A 14,238-nucleotide genomic window follows, 5' to 3' on the forward strand; every position below is an offset into this window, starting at 1 on the left:
GGAGCCGCCCGGGGAGCCCCGCCGGCGGGAGGGGAGCCTGCGCCGCGGGCGGCATGCCTCCGAGGCTGACAGGGCATCCCGAAGCAGAAAACCCATTGGCGAGCCCGGCCAAGGCAGAAGGAAGAGCCAGGGAGCCCTGAGCTTTCCCAGGAGCTTGTGGGCGCAGGGCGCTGCTGGGATGGGGAGCGGGTGCACCCTGCCCGGCGCATGGGGACTTACGGCGTGGCTGGGCCGGAGCCGGGGCTGAGCACGTTTCCAGTGCGCGTCAGCACCCTCTTCTCCCCCCACCCCGTGCACGAAACCAGCTGCTGGTCCTTGGCTTCGCCTTCCTGCTGGGGAGCCTGTTTGCACACAGCCCCGGGCTCAGGCACGACAAACGCAGAGGCTAAGAACGTCAACTCGTGTTTATTCCTCAAGTCTGTCAAATAAAAGCACAAGTTCTCTTTGGAAAACGAAAAACATTCAGGACACACAGACAGTTGCATTTCTAAGGAGGCCTGGCCTAGGGGGTTGCCGGGCTGCGGAGCAACGCTGTGCTCAGCAATCTCTGCACCGGCCATCGTCTTCATGCTGGCAAGAGGCTGCTTAGAGATGTAGCTCAAAAACAAAAAGGAGGAGAAAAAGACACAGGATCCCACTTTAATTTAAGAGAAGAAATGGGTACTTTTGTTTTGCTATTGTTATAAATATCCAATCTTACCACCTGATAGCAAAAAAATGATAATAATGAAGACATCTATTTTGTGCGGTCTGATATACAGATAAGCTCTACTGGAGCATGTAAGACCTCTGTAAAACCTCGGTGAAACTGTGGGCTTGTCGGACGGTTACTGGCAAGCGGATGCGATGAAGGGAGAAGTCAGAGCAAGGGAGCTGCCCGCCCCGGTTCGAGCACAGCCCCGCTGGCGGGAGCCCGCAGCAGAGCCCGGGAACTGTCTGCCAGTGTTTCTCAGCCATTGCCTGCATCTTGTAAATGCAAATTCCTCACCCGTGAGCGGGGTCACGTCAGAACAGTAAGCGACGGGCGCTGGCAGAGGCAGCGGTGCCGTGGCGAGGGGTCGCGGGAAGACCCCGCTCCCGGCTCTGCCCGGGAACGGCTGCGAGCGGCGTTTCTCCGCCCGCTCGTCCCCGGGGATGGCGAGTGCTGGGGTGCAACGTCCCCCCGCCCTGCGCAGCCCCGCGCCGAGCAGGGCGGCCCGCGGCACACAGGCGTCGGCACCCCACCGCCGGCACCCGGGGTTCGAGCAGGGCGGCGGGCCCGCCAGGAGGCTATCCCATGCCCAGTAGACGCTTCTGTCCTGCTAATGCAAGCACAGCTGGAATCGGAGAGAAATCTTAGTGGGGAGGGAGAGGGGAGAGGAAAAACCCGGGCGAGGGGAGGGGAGCGGGGACGGGTGCCTCAAGCGCAGGTCGCCTCCTGGCTCTCGATGGGGATCTCGCTGCCGCAGCTGCCGTCTCCGTACTGCTGGTAGGGGGGGATCTGGGGCGCTTCGATTATCAGCAGCCCCTCTGGAGATAAGGAGGCGAAGACTGTGACGGGATCCACCTCGTAGGGGAGCCTGGAAGGGGGAACACAGAGACGAGCCGGTTAACGTGCGGTGGGCCGCCGGCCGGGCTTTCCCCCTAAGAGCTTCCCGTGGCCGGACACGGAGCCCTGTCCCACGCGCCCCCACGGCGGTGGTGCCCCCCCTGCCTCCCCGCTGGAAACCCTGTCCTGGAAAGGGCCGTACGGCCTCAGCGTAGCACAGCTGAGGAGCAGGGCAGGAGCAGAGCCTGGCGCGCGGGGCGACGGCAGAGAGCGGACGTGCAGGGACGGTCACGCTCGCCCTCAGGCGCAGACCTCGGGGGCTGGCCAGGCTTTCGCCTGAAGCAGCAGTTTAACGCTTGTGGCTGCTCCGGGTGTCTGGCGCCCTGCGCTGCGAAGCTCCTGCCAAGAATATTTGCTCTCTACCTGTGCCTCTGTCTCCATCGGTACCAGCACCGTTTCCCTGCCTCCTAGGAGCTCGGAGTCGTGCTTGCAAACAGCTCCTGGAAGCCCAGGCAGGAGGACATCCCTGAGATGCGGAAAATCGCTAATGCCGAATTAGCAGCGCTCCAGCAGACTCGAGCCCCTGCCTGCCCGGCCGGTAGCTGCGCAGAGCTCGCCCGAGCCCTGCGTTATTATCGGTGCGACTGGGAGTGCTCTGGGGATATTTAAAGCAGTCGCTTGGCCTGTCTCACCACTGCTGGGCTCTCTGTTTAATCTCCTCGGCAGATATGTTTGAGTGGATGTCACTCACAGCTTGTGCCGCTTGAGCTTCTGCAACGCATGAGTAAATCATCTTTATGTTACAGCCTGCGTCACGGCAAAAGCCTTGCCCGTAAAAGGAGCCGCGGCAGCTGCTTCCTAAGGAGCTCCTGGCCGCAAGGCGAGGCAGGGACTGCAGCGCCCACGGGCCCCCAGCCCGAGGCAGGGCCTGGGTCCTGGCCCCGGCACACGTGGCTTTCCACAGAGGTCGAGTTTGGGGGGATGCAGAGAGGTTGTTCGGGGTGGAAAAGCCAATGCCCAAGTGCTGGCAACCTGAGCTGCCCGGCTCAGCCGGACGATTCGGGCCTGCTGTTTGCTGCTTCTCCCAGTTAACCCCCCGAGCCCAGCGTCAGCCTCCTGCGGCGGGGGTTTACCCCACGCACACCGCCACGCGCAGGCGTGACCACGCGGCTCCGGGCTCGCCAGCGAGGGACGTGCCGCAGCGCTTTCCGGCCTCGGGGCCCATTTCCTCTCCACGCTTTGCCATTGTCTCTACAAAAACGAGCCACTTGGGTCAGTCAAAGCGAGAGCAATCTAACTGACATTATTCATATGTAAATATATATATTTATATATATGTATATAGACAGATATATAAATATATATATTTGTATTTTAGGTCTGAAGATGATTTCAGCCCATCGCATCCTACTAAACCCTGAAGGATGTGCTGGCATCTTGAGAACAGCACCTTATATCCCTGTTCTGCTTCCCCTCATCCTGGTTGGCTCCAAAACGAAGCCCCAGTCATGAAGGAGGCCAAATAAGCATGCAGGAAAAGATCTCCTGCTTTGCCTCCATCAGGAAATCACTCTGTACAGCCTGAGCTAGGAACATATGTGCCCCAAATTATGAGTTTTCATTGGCAGCAGCCATAAGCCAGATGGGAAATACATCAGTCGAGGCCTTTGGCTGCCCAGCGGGAGCACCCGCCACATGCACCCAGTGACTTGTTGGGCCTTGCTCAGCTTTGACTTGCTTGGTACTGCGAGGGACATTTGCAACACAAGCTGCAACCGGCAGGTCATCCCCTGCTGACACAAAAAAAACGAAGCATAAATGCCTGCAAATAGGGTTAAAAAGGAGCCCTCAGACTCCGCAGCTGGGAGGGGAGGAGACGCCCGGTGACTTGCAGTGCTCCGTGTCTGCAGTGCTTCTCTGCTTCTGCGGGCAACTTTCCCTGTGGTTTTTAAATGTTTACTATGCCGGGGAGGCAGACTGCTTGTTTTGCAGACAGAGGAACAGAGGCAAGAGAAGTTAAATAGCATGTCAATTCAGTGGTGGAGCAGGGAATAGATTCCAGGTCCCCTGACTCCCAAACATAACCTAAATTTCACTTCCAGGCAGCTCTTCACAGCCCACAGGAGAGAAGCTGTGCCCCGGCTCAGCCCATTACTGACAACAGCATTTGAGCACAGTTTCTGACTTTACTAGATTGTGGGGAATGGGAGGGATTTGATAGCTAGCCAGAGAGCGTTTCATGCTGTTGGAGGGGAAGACTTGCCAGCTCTCCTAAATCCGGGTCGGCACCAGAGCCGCTTCCCACCACAGGAAGCCGCAGCAGTGCAGCATCTGTGATACGTACTGGATTTTCTTTGTGAAGTTCTTGGAGACGATTCCTCCTTCCACCTGCTGCTCCTCATGTTTACCTGGAGGGAACAGGAATATTCAATGGTAGCATCTCACAGGGCTATTTTTTCCCAATAAATTGAAGTTGTTTTCCCTTTCCAAGTGGAAAACCTTTCCTCCCTGGCTGACTCGAGGAATTTCTCCCAGGACCAGCAGGAGCCCTTCTAGAAGAGGAAAACTCTCAGAAAAATGAAGCTGAAGGCCCCCTAAATCGTTAAAGCATAAGTCTAGCACCTGACAGGCACCGTGGGAAAAAGCAGCTCCCAAACTTTGGGCAGAGGAGGCTTTCCTCCCCTCTTAGACGTTCCCTAGTGCCTGAGGCTGCCTCCTGGCTGACACCGCCCTGCAACAGGGCTTGCTCCTCTGGATCCTCCCAAAGGTGATTCTCAGCTGAAATAGTACAGCTCCCCAGATGCTGCAAGCTGGGCCAGGCGCGGCGGGGTCCTTCCCTGCCATGGCATGGACAGTCCTACGGAAGCTGCCAGTGCTGCTCCTGCACAAGTGCAGCTGAGGGCCCACGAGAATGCCAAACACAGCAAATCCTTAATTTGAAAGTGGGAAGAATCAAAACACATATGATCATAAAATTCCTGTCTTGGGAAACAAATAGGAAAGAGGAATTAAGGCAGTTCCAGGCAGCACTAAGTGCCAGCCTCTCCCAGAGGCGTGCGGGCCCAGGAGGGGGGGGAGGAGGAGGAGGAGGAGGAGGAGGAGGGAGCCAGGCTGCTCAGAGAATTCAGCACCAGTCGGAGAGGGGCCCCCAGCCCCCGCGGCAGGCGGGAGGGGAGGGTCAAGGCACATCTCGGGGTGGGGGGGACGTGGCTCCTGCACAGCCGCTTCGGCCACTGTTTCAGGAAACAAGCCCAGCTGCGTCCCCCTGCAATGCCGGCGACTGAGCCACCGCAAGCCAGGGTTAGAAACAGAGTCGCCTTCCTTGGCGGGCGATAGCGATGTTTCCGGAGCGTGAGTCACCTGTCACCCGAATTGCTGCCCCCGGAGAGCAGCACCAGGGTGGCAGCCGCGAGGCTGGTGGTGACGCAGTGGCGGGGGACGCTGCTGCCTCGCGGGGAGGCAGCGACCCTTCGCTGGTGACCCCCTTTGGGCCTGGGGGGCTGTGCCGGAGGCTGGGGGGCGCTGCTGGCCCATGTGGCGGTGCCCGGGGTCGGCACAGACCATTCACTTTCTGGTCAGATTTAATCAGCCCAGTGCACACAGCTGACCCCGCCAGCCTGATTTAAACCCATGACTCAGATGGTGGCTCAGACCCTAGAAACCACCAGATCAGCTTCAGAAACCACATCAGTGCTGTAAAATACTGCTTCTTTCCTTGCTTTCCCAAGCCCCTGGGAGCAGGGGGTTGTGTTACCTGCTGATCACCTTTATTTCCAGTAAAAGCCTTGGGGTCTGACTTAATCACCTGCTGCCAAAAGCTGCGCCTTAAGAAAAGATCCCAGCCACGATAACATCTTTGGATGGCTCGGTGCCGCTGCTGCGGTGCTGGGCGCTGCTGGGCGCACCGGGAACATGGTGCTGGGCGCTGCTGGGCGCACCCGGAGCACGGTGCTGGGTGCTGCTGGGCACACCCGGAGCACATGCTGTCCTGTGCGGGGAGGGTGCTGGGAGCAGCTTGGAGGTTAAAAATACCCTTGCAGCTTGCCAAGCCTCCTTGCACAGCCCCGGGTGTCTCAGCAAATGCATGGGAAAGTCCCCAGGATCAGTCCCCAGGTTCAGCCTGGACTGCAGCCTCCCCGTCCAGCAGCACTGTGACCCCCAAATAAATAACTGGGGCTGCAGCGGGGCCCCCTCACCACCCCCGTGCCCCCACCCCAGCTCCCGTGCTGCCACAAGCTCCTGCCCGCTGTGTATTTTCCCACAAACCCATTAATCTTAAGGCTGCCTTAACTGCTGGCGAATCACAACGGAAATTTATGGGAGCGCTGACGGCTTTCTCGTCGCGAGGCCGCAGGTCGGCTCTGCATCTGGCGCCGCGGCAGGGCTGCGGGGCGAAAGCGTCCGCGGACGCGCGGCGAAGCCGCTGCCCGCCCCGGCCGCGGCTTTTCCCGCAGCCCCGCGCTCTCCCGCCCGCGCCCTTCGCTTCCCCGCTTTGGTCGCAGGCGCGTGGCCCCCCAAGGCTCTCTCCCAGCCCAGCCTTATCTTTGCTTTCCTCCCGGCGCCATCATTTCTGCCAGGCTTTGAGCAGCTCCCGTTTAACCCCTTCCCTGCCCGCCGGCTGTCCGCCGGCCCACGCGCCCGCTCCGAGCCGCGCCGGGGCCCTGCAGCCGCTCGACCCCTCTAAAGGGAATTTGCCGCCGGGCGCCGAGGCTCGGTAACGCGCTGCAGTTTCCAGCAGCGGGCTCGGGCAGCGCCTGCAGCCGGGCGCGTCGCCGGCGGGGCCACCGCCGCCTGCAAGGGCGCAAACCGGGGCGGTGCGCTCCGAAGGCGCTTTCTCAGCGCCAAAGCGGAGCAACGCCGGCCGGCGCAGCTCCGACGGGCGGCACGCGGCCCCGGCAGCCGTGCGGGGTCGGGGGCGGCCGACACCGCCGGCGCTTCGGGCGCAGAAATAAAGCTGACGTTTGCATGTCACAGCGGAGCCGCAGAGCACGGTTGGGGCAGGATTTAGATTATTATTCTTGTTTTGATTATCCCTCCTCCCCCTGCCCAGCGCCCCGGCCGCCGCTCACCTGACACCTCCACGTAGCCATCCTTGGTTTTGACCGTCAGCTCCTCGGGCTTGAAGCTGTGCACGTTGACGCAGACCTTCCAGGGCTCGCGGGAGAAGGGCGCCGGGCTGCGGCTCTCGGGGTAGCCGCCGAAGTGGGCGCCGTAGCCGGGGGCCATGCCCGAGGCGCGGGCCATGCCGGTGCGCAGCGGGCCCGGCCAGGTGGTGGTGAGCCGGGGCCGGGCCCAGTCGGGCCAGTCCGCGGTGAGGTCCCCGGGGAAGGGCGACATGCCGAAATCGTCGTCCAGGAGGCGCGAGGTCAGGCCGGGCTCCCTGAAGGGGTCGCGGACGCTGCGCCGCCCGGGGTAGTGGCACGAGAAGGGCATCTGGCTGTCGGCCATGGCTGCCTGCGCGGCGGCGGCGGTGCGAAGCGAAGGGCCGTGAGCGTGGCCGGGGCTCGCCGCTGCGCCCTCAGCGCTCGCCTGCCTGCTCCTGGCCGCGGGCTTCCCCGGGGAGCGGCAGAGGCATCCACCCGGCGCCGGGCGCGCGGGGAGGGGTCCGGCTCCCGGGCGGCGGCGGCGGCGGCGGCAGCGGGATCCTCCCTCCGGGAGGCCGAGACGAATAATTATAAATAAATAAATAAATAAATCGGAAGGATGGATGGACGGATGCGGGGCTGAAGCAGCCGAGGCTTCAGCAGTGCGGGGAGGCGGGAGCGAGTTCTCCGGGCGGCAGGGAGAAAAACGCTTCCTGTCTGGCTTCGATCCCAGGGATCGGGGAGAGGAAGGTAAAACTTCTCGGCGCGCAGAGGAGGGGAAGGAAAAAAAAAAAAAAAAAAACCCACAAGAGATAATTCCCAAGATTAAGAAGCTGATTTCGTCCCGGTTCTCGCTCGCTCCCCTCCGCGTGCTGCGCGCCTCTCCCCGAGCCGCCCGCCGGGAGCCTCAATAAAAGCTTCCGCGCGGAGCCCAGAAACTTCTCTAACCTTCTGGCCGCCGCAGCCAGCGCTATTTATACGGGGTTTGGTGATGGCGGGGGGAGGGTGTTTTGCAATCCCTGCCCCGTCACCGAGTATTTTGGAGCGGATGAAACAGCCAGGGAGAATCCGGGCCGCGGCAGCTGGCGGCTCCCGCCGGCCCCGGCGCTGCGCGGCGGCAGCTGCCCCCCGGCTCCCTAAAAATAGCCCCCGGGCCGCGGGGCGGCCGCTCGCGGCCCGCTGTCTCCCTCCGGACGTACCGGCCGCTGCGGCGGCGCCGCCGGCCGCCCCCCGCCACGGCAGCGACCTGAACGCCGGCTGGGGCGGGGGGAAGCGCCAGAGGGGCCAGGCGGCGCCTTCCTGCACGCTGCCGCTGCCGTCCCCCCGCGATGGTGCCGCCATCCCTGCGTGGTGATGCCACCATCCCTGCACGCTGCCGCTGCCGTCCCCCCGCGATGGTGCCGCCATCCCTGCGTGGTGATGCCACCATCCCTGCACGCTGCCGCTGCCGTCCCCCCGCGATGGTGCCGCCATCCCTGCGTGGTGGTGCCACCACCCCTGCACGCCGCCGCTGCCGTCCCCCCGCGATGGTGCCACCATCCCTGCGTGGTGGTGCCACCATCCCTGCATGCCGCCGCTGCCGTCCCCTCGCGATGGTGCCGCCATCCCTGCGTGGTGGTGCCACCATCCCTGCATGCCGCCACTGCCGTCCCCTCGCGATGGTGCCGCCATCCCTGCGTGGTGGTGCCACCATCCCTGCACGCCGCCGCTGCCGTCCCCTCGCGATGGTGCCACCATCCCTGCGTGGTGGTGCCACCATCCCTGCATGCCGCCACTGCCGTCCCCTCGCGATGGTGCCGCCATCCCTGCGTGGTGGTGCCACCATCCCTGCACGCCGCCGCTGCCGTCCCCCCGCGATGGTGCCACCATCCCTGCATGGTGGTGCCACCATCCCTGCATGCCGCCACTGCCGTCCCCTCGCGATGGTGCCGCCATCCCTGCGTGGTGGTGCCACCATCCCTGCACGCCGCTGCTGCCGTCCCCCCGCGATGGTGCCGCCATCCCTGCGTGGTGGTGCCACCATCCCTGCATGCCGCCACTGCCGTCCCCTCGCGATGGTGCCGCCATCCCTGCGTGGTGGTGCCACCATCCCTGCACGCCGCCGCTGCCGTCCCCTCGCGATGGTGCCACCATCCCTGCGTGGTGGTGCCACCATCCCTGCATGCCGCCACTGCCGTCCCCTCGCGATGGTGCCACCATCCCCGCACGCCGCCGCTGCCGTCCCCTCACGATGGTGCCAACATTCCTTCATGATGACAGCGCCATCCCCTCATGATGACGAGGCCATCTCCTCGTGATGACACCTCCATCCCCTCACGATGGTGCCACCATCCCCTCACGATGACCAGGCCATCCCCTCACGATGGTGCCACCACCCCCTTGCAGCCCGGTGTGAGCAGGGGGCCGCAGCGGTGGTGCGGTGCTCCCTCACGCCGCAGCCGCCCCGCACTCGCCGCCTCTCCACGGCGCCTCTGTGGTTTCCTGGAGGGTCCCGCTGGACCCAGGTGCCGCGGGAGGGCTGGCATGCAGGGCCGGCCCCGCGCTCCTCGCGTCCTTCGCTGGTCACCGCGACAGCACGGCTCCCGCCACCCCGGCGGATGGGGCAACACGCCTGCCACGGCCATCGCTGCCTCCCACACCTCTGCTCCGTGGTTCCCTTCTTAGCTCCCAGCCGCGCTCCCTCCCCGGCCAGGAATCCTGCCGACCTCCTTGTTTATCCTCATTAGTCACGCTTCCCCTCCGAGCTGTCCCAATTTAGCTCCTGTTGTCACTCCGCGGCTCCTGTTGCCTCCTGCCACCCGGAGCCGCCACGTCAGCGGCAGGCAGCGTGGCGCCGAAGCCTCCCCGCTCCACCACACTGCCCCCGGGGCAGGTCCGCGCAGCCAGCCACGGAGCCATGGAGCCCCCGGGGCAGGTCCACGCAGCCAGCCACGGAGCCGTGGAGCCCCCGGGGCAGGTCCACGCAGCCGGCCACGGAGCCATGGAGCCCCCGGGGCAGGTCCGCGCGGCCGGCCACGGAGCCGTGGAGCCCCCGGGGCAGGTCCACGCGGCCGGCCACGGAGCCATGGAGCCCCCGGGGCAGGTCCACGCAGCCGGCCACGGAGCCATGGAGCCCCCGGGGCAGGTCCGCGCGGCCGGCCACGGAGCCGTGGAGCCCCCGGGGCAGGTCCACGCAGCCAGCCACGGAGCCGTGGAGCCCCTAGGGCAGGTCCACGCAGCCAGCCACGGAGCCGTGGAGCCCCCGGGGCAGGTCCACGCAGCCGGCCACGGAGCCATGGAGCCCCCGGGGCAGGTCCGCACAGCCGGCCGTGGAGCCCCCGGGGCAGGTCCACGCAGCCGGCCACGGAGCCATGGAGCCCCCGGGGCAGGTCCGCACAGCTGGCCGTGGAGCCGTGGAGCCCCCGGGGCAGGTCCACGCGGCCGGCCACGGAGCCATGGAGCCCCCGGGGCGACTGCATGTGCAGTGCCGCGTCGCGCGGACCAGGCTGCTCCAGTTCCCGGTGCTCACGTCTCCATCCTCAGCGCCAGCCGGGAGGCGGCGAGGGAAAGACGCGTGCCGCAGCCCCACCACCAGCTCCTGATGGAGGCAGATGCCTTTCGCTAGTGGAGCGGCTGAAACCACCCAAAATATCCCGCCGTGCTGAAGCATATCCAAAAGAAACGGGACAGAGCAGGCTGCAGCGAGAACTAAATACTGTCTGAACCTTTATTTGGACCCTTTTTCTAAACAGGCTAACAACTTAAATACCTTGGGAAGACTAAAGAATACAGTATGCATTTCAATGGAGATCAAAGGTAGTTTTACAGTGAAGTCAAATGAACAGATGCACCAGTATAATTTGGTAAGGAACTGACCGACAGGCAAGAAGAACAGAGACGACATTTCCCTAGCGGCTTTTCTCCCATCTTTGCTTCGTTCTAAGTCTTCCCACTTCCTGGAGTTCACATGTGGAGACCTGCCACTGGGGCCCTGAGGATCCTGGGCCAAGGAGGTTCAGGATATTGTTCTCTAAGGAACAGCCCAAAAGCCCACGAGTCAGCTTTCCCACATGGGATTCGGTGCCCCGGACCTCTGGAGGCGACATCCTTGCACCAGTAACTAAAGACTTCTGGGGAAAATCCCTGCTGTCTGCTAAGAAGCCAAGCAGGACGTTTAAAGACAAAGCTTTGACTACAACAGCGGAAGCAGAAGTGCTTCCAAGAGCTTCCTGGTCATGTGCAAACTTTCAGGTATCAGCAAAACTTATAGGATTTAGTTATTCTCTTGTAAAGAAGTAATAAAACCCACTGGATGCTAAAGGGCAAAGCCTTTAATTAGGCATCTAAATTCATCTCTTGCTCAAACGAATAGCCTGACTGCCCAGGAGTCTGAGCCCTCCACGGCTCCTGACAGCGACCCAGGAGGAGCTTAGCACACTGGCCACCCCAGTGGCTTCCCAAACACCTGAAGGGACTTGGATCTCAGGCACCTGGCCTGGAAGGGCCAAGCATGTCCCGCTCCAGCTGTCATGGTAGCAACCAGGGTTTCAGTGGAGTTGCACTGAAAGAGCTCACATTTCTAGTGTCCCATGCTTTGTTTCAAACCAGGGTGAGGAAGCCCGAGGAAAGCTCCTGTTTACTGTAGTGCCTCAGAGATGGTCTGAGAGGCTTCCTCCAGTCCTGGCATGGCCACCTTGCCCAAGCTCACTTTTGGGCTTGCTTATAACACCAACCTCTGGGAAGGAAGCAAAGCAGGGCACAAAACAAGGAAGAGCAGCTCCAGGATGCAGTGGGGTGGACATCCTGGGGCCATGCTTCAGCACCTGGTAGAACTGTGCTGTGCCACTAAGGCAAGTCACTGACTACCCTGGGCTCTTCCTTGCATTGATGAAGGAGCAGTAATGCTCCCCTTCCCCCCCAATAGCCACCGAGAGTCAGGAGGGGCTCAGTGGAGAGATCAGAGATCTCTGGTGGGGGGGATCTTTGGTGATCCAGGCTGTGCTGTCCAGCACGGAGGACAAAGAACAAGTTCACCGTCTCCAACAGCACCTCAGTTGCAGGCTGCTCTGTTACTTCCAAATGCTTAACGCCTTTGCAAAGAACTGTGATTTGTTAACAGAAACTGGTGGAAAGAGATGGAGGATTTTCCCCTGCTCCGTTCATTTCCATCTAGATGCGGTTTCTCCCTAACTTGCTGGTGGTTGAGCTCCACATAAGCCTCATTTGCCTGCCAGATGCCTCTATTCTGGCAGATGTCAGCCTCCACATTAACTTGCCTCTCTGATAACCTCTCTCCAGTGCATAGGGTAACACCTCACTTTGTATGAAAGGCTCCTGTCTTCATGGACCCAGTGGCAAGACCCAAACAGCTTTAAGTAATGCTCAATAAATAGAAGAAATAAATATTAAATAACAGGCTAAGTCCTCTCAGCCTTTTCAGTATATGTACAGTGCATAGCAAAATAACATTGACTGGCTGTTGCAGACAACTGGCACAACTCAAGTCTCCCGAAACAACAAAAAACATTGAAAAAAGTTGCAATTATATAAAGCAAAGAACAACCAACTGGTATAACCCTTGAAGAAAACTACACCACAGTGCGTGGAAACACCTCTTATCCTTGCTTTTCAGCAAAGCTGCACAGACTGTGCTGGGTTTGCTGGAGCCTGGCCTCAAAGCTTGGTTTGGGAGCGGGGAAACTAGCCTCGCGCAGGTAGCAGGACACGGTATGGTCCAGCCTGCGGAGAGAGCGGCCCCAGTGATTCCAGGTTCCTGGGGGATATTTGAAGCTGAATGATCTTCTCTGCAGTGCCTGTTGGCCAGGACAGCAAAACCCAGTGCAGCACAGCACAGCTCCATCAGGAGCGCTGGGTCCTGCGCTCCACCGTGGAAAGGCAACCAGGGCATTTCAGGGGATGGAAAAAAAGCTGCAGGCAGGAAAGATACTTGATGTATGAAGAAAGAAAATCCCTCTGAGATAGCATTTCCAAAGGACAATCGAGATGTTTTCCTGAAGCCGTTATACTCTCAGCGAGGTTGCAGGTGTCCCTGGGCATCCCTTGCACTCAGGAGCAACTGCGCAGCCTCAAGTGAGCAGTGATTTGCACACACAGAAATGACCACATTGCATTTCCACCAGAGGAAAGCCGCTCTGCAGAGAGTGGCAGCAGCAATCTGAGGTGCCAGATGTACAGCAAAACTTCCTTAAAAGCAATGAATGAGTGACACAACATTAAAAAAAGAAAAAGAAGCAAAAAAAAAAAAAAAAAAAAAAAAAAAAAAAAAAGGCACAGAGACAGAAAAGCTCACAGGCTTCTCACAAACTGACAGAAAATCCAATTGTCATCCAACAGGAGGATGATGCTTCAGATTGTACTGAAAATTTTAAATAAGTTAAAAAATGAAGAGATAAATATCACCACTAAGGGAAATATATATATGTATATGCACATACAAACATGCACATATACATATATACAAACACATATACACACACATATACATACACGCACACACAGAGACTTGGTTAGGTCCTGTCACCAGAGATTTGATTTTGCAAGCATTTTCAGTACAGATTGTCCTTTCACATTCTCGTATCTGTAGTTTTTCAGGGGTGGGTTGTCCCTCCACAACAAACACAGGGAGGTCCTAGCGACGGCATCCTTCCAGGGAAACCAGCAGCACCTTTGGGAGGAGCTCGGTTTCGGGTTGTGCTCTAGATGGAGGAGCCAAGGGAAACAGCAGCACCAGCCAACTGGCATCCGTTCAGCGCTACCATGAGCCGGGCTTGGGCGAGACTTCCCGTCGCAGCACTGCAAATCCCCTTCGCTCGTCCGCTCGGCAAGAAAGGCAGAGGAAGCAGCAGCAGGGCTCCTGCCGTTGCCTCCGCAAGATCCTAGAAACTCTGTTCACAGCCATTGGTTTCCAGTACAAATCTAATGACAAACCCTAGATTTTTAACAGGAAAAACAACCTTCTCCCCTCCCCTCCTCTTGCATCCCTCAGACCATCACACACTTTCCACCTTGCTCTGGGGAGCACAGCTGAATGGACACATCCACAGCAGCGTCCTGCCACAGGCTGCGCCAGGAGCCGTGTCCCTTCTCCGGCCACCTTCCCCAGAGACACGGGGCTCATGCCATTCGCAGGCCAATGCTGTAAACCTTTAGGCATGAACAGTGACATGGATACATTCAAACAAACAAACAGATCCAAAAATAACTTATTGTTCCCCAAAAGACAGAATAAATAAATACTGTTAATGGTGACCACTTGCATCCAGTCTGACATACAATTAAAAATAGAATAATAATCATAGTAATAAATAAATAAATAAATAAATAAATAAAGAGGTTTACTCCAATACAAGTCTGACCGGGAAACCCCAGGAGAGTTTAGCTGCCATGGACTGTACGATCAGAGGCAGTCCTTGAAGCACGGACCAGCAGGCCTCGTACAGAGCTGCCATAAGCCCAGCGTGACCCTCGGAGTCAGCTCTTTTCCCATGATTGCTGTATGCTGCTCCCCTTGACGTGGTGCTTTGTTCATCTGTCCCCATCAACAGGGGGACTCAGCTCAGCACTGTGTCTCAATATTTATGCCAGCTGCACAAAGCTTTTCTTTTCTTTTCTCCATCTGGCTCTCTG

The 14,238-nt window shown here is 59.7% G+C and overlaps 1 protein-coding gene across 1 annotated transcript; it reads right to left on the reverse strand.

Moving 5' to 3' along the window:
- Positions 1-386: 386 nt before the first annotated feature.
- HSPB8 (heat shock protein family B (small) member 8) lies at positions 387-7,569 on the reverse strand. The gene is made up of 3 exons (XM_062589968.1): positions 6,598-7,569; positions 3,873-3,936; positions 387-1,559 (listed from the first exon to the last, which is right to left on the reverse strand). The coding sequence occupies exons 1-3, from the start codon at positions 6,974-6,976 to the stop codon at positions 1,400-1,402; spliced, it is 603 nt and encodes a 200-aa protein (XP_062445952.1). The 5' UTR covers positions 6,977-7,569; the 3' UTR covers positions 387-1,399.
- Between the last annotated feature and the right edge of the window lie 6,669 nt (positions 7,570-14,238).

Source organism: Rhea pennata, chromosome 17, assembly GCF_028389875.1.
Source record: "Rhea pennata isolate bPtePen1 chromosome 17, bPtePen1.pri, whole genome shotgun sequence".
Lineage (NCBI taxonomy): Eukaryota > Metazoa > Chordata > Aves > Rheiformes > Rheidae > Rhea > Rhea pennata.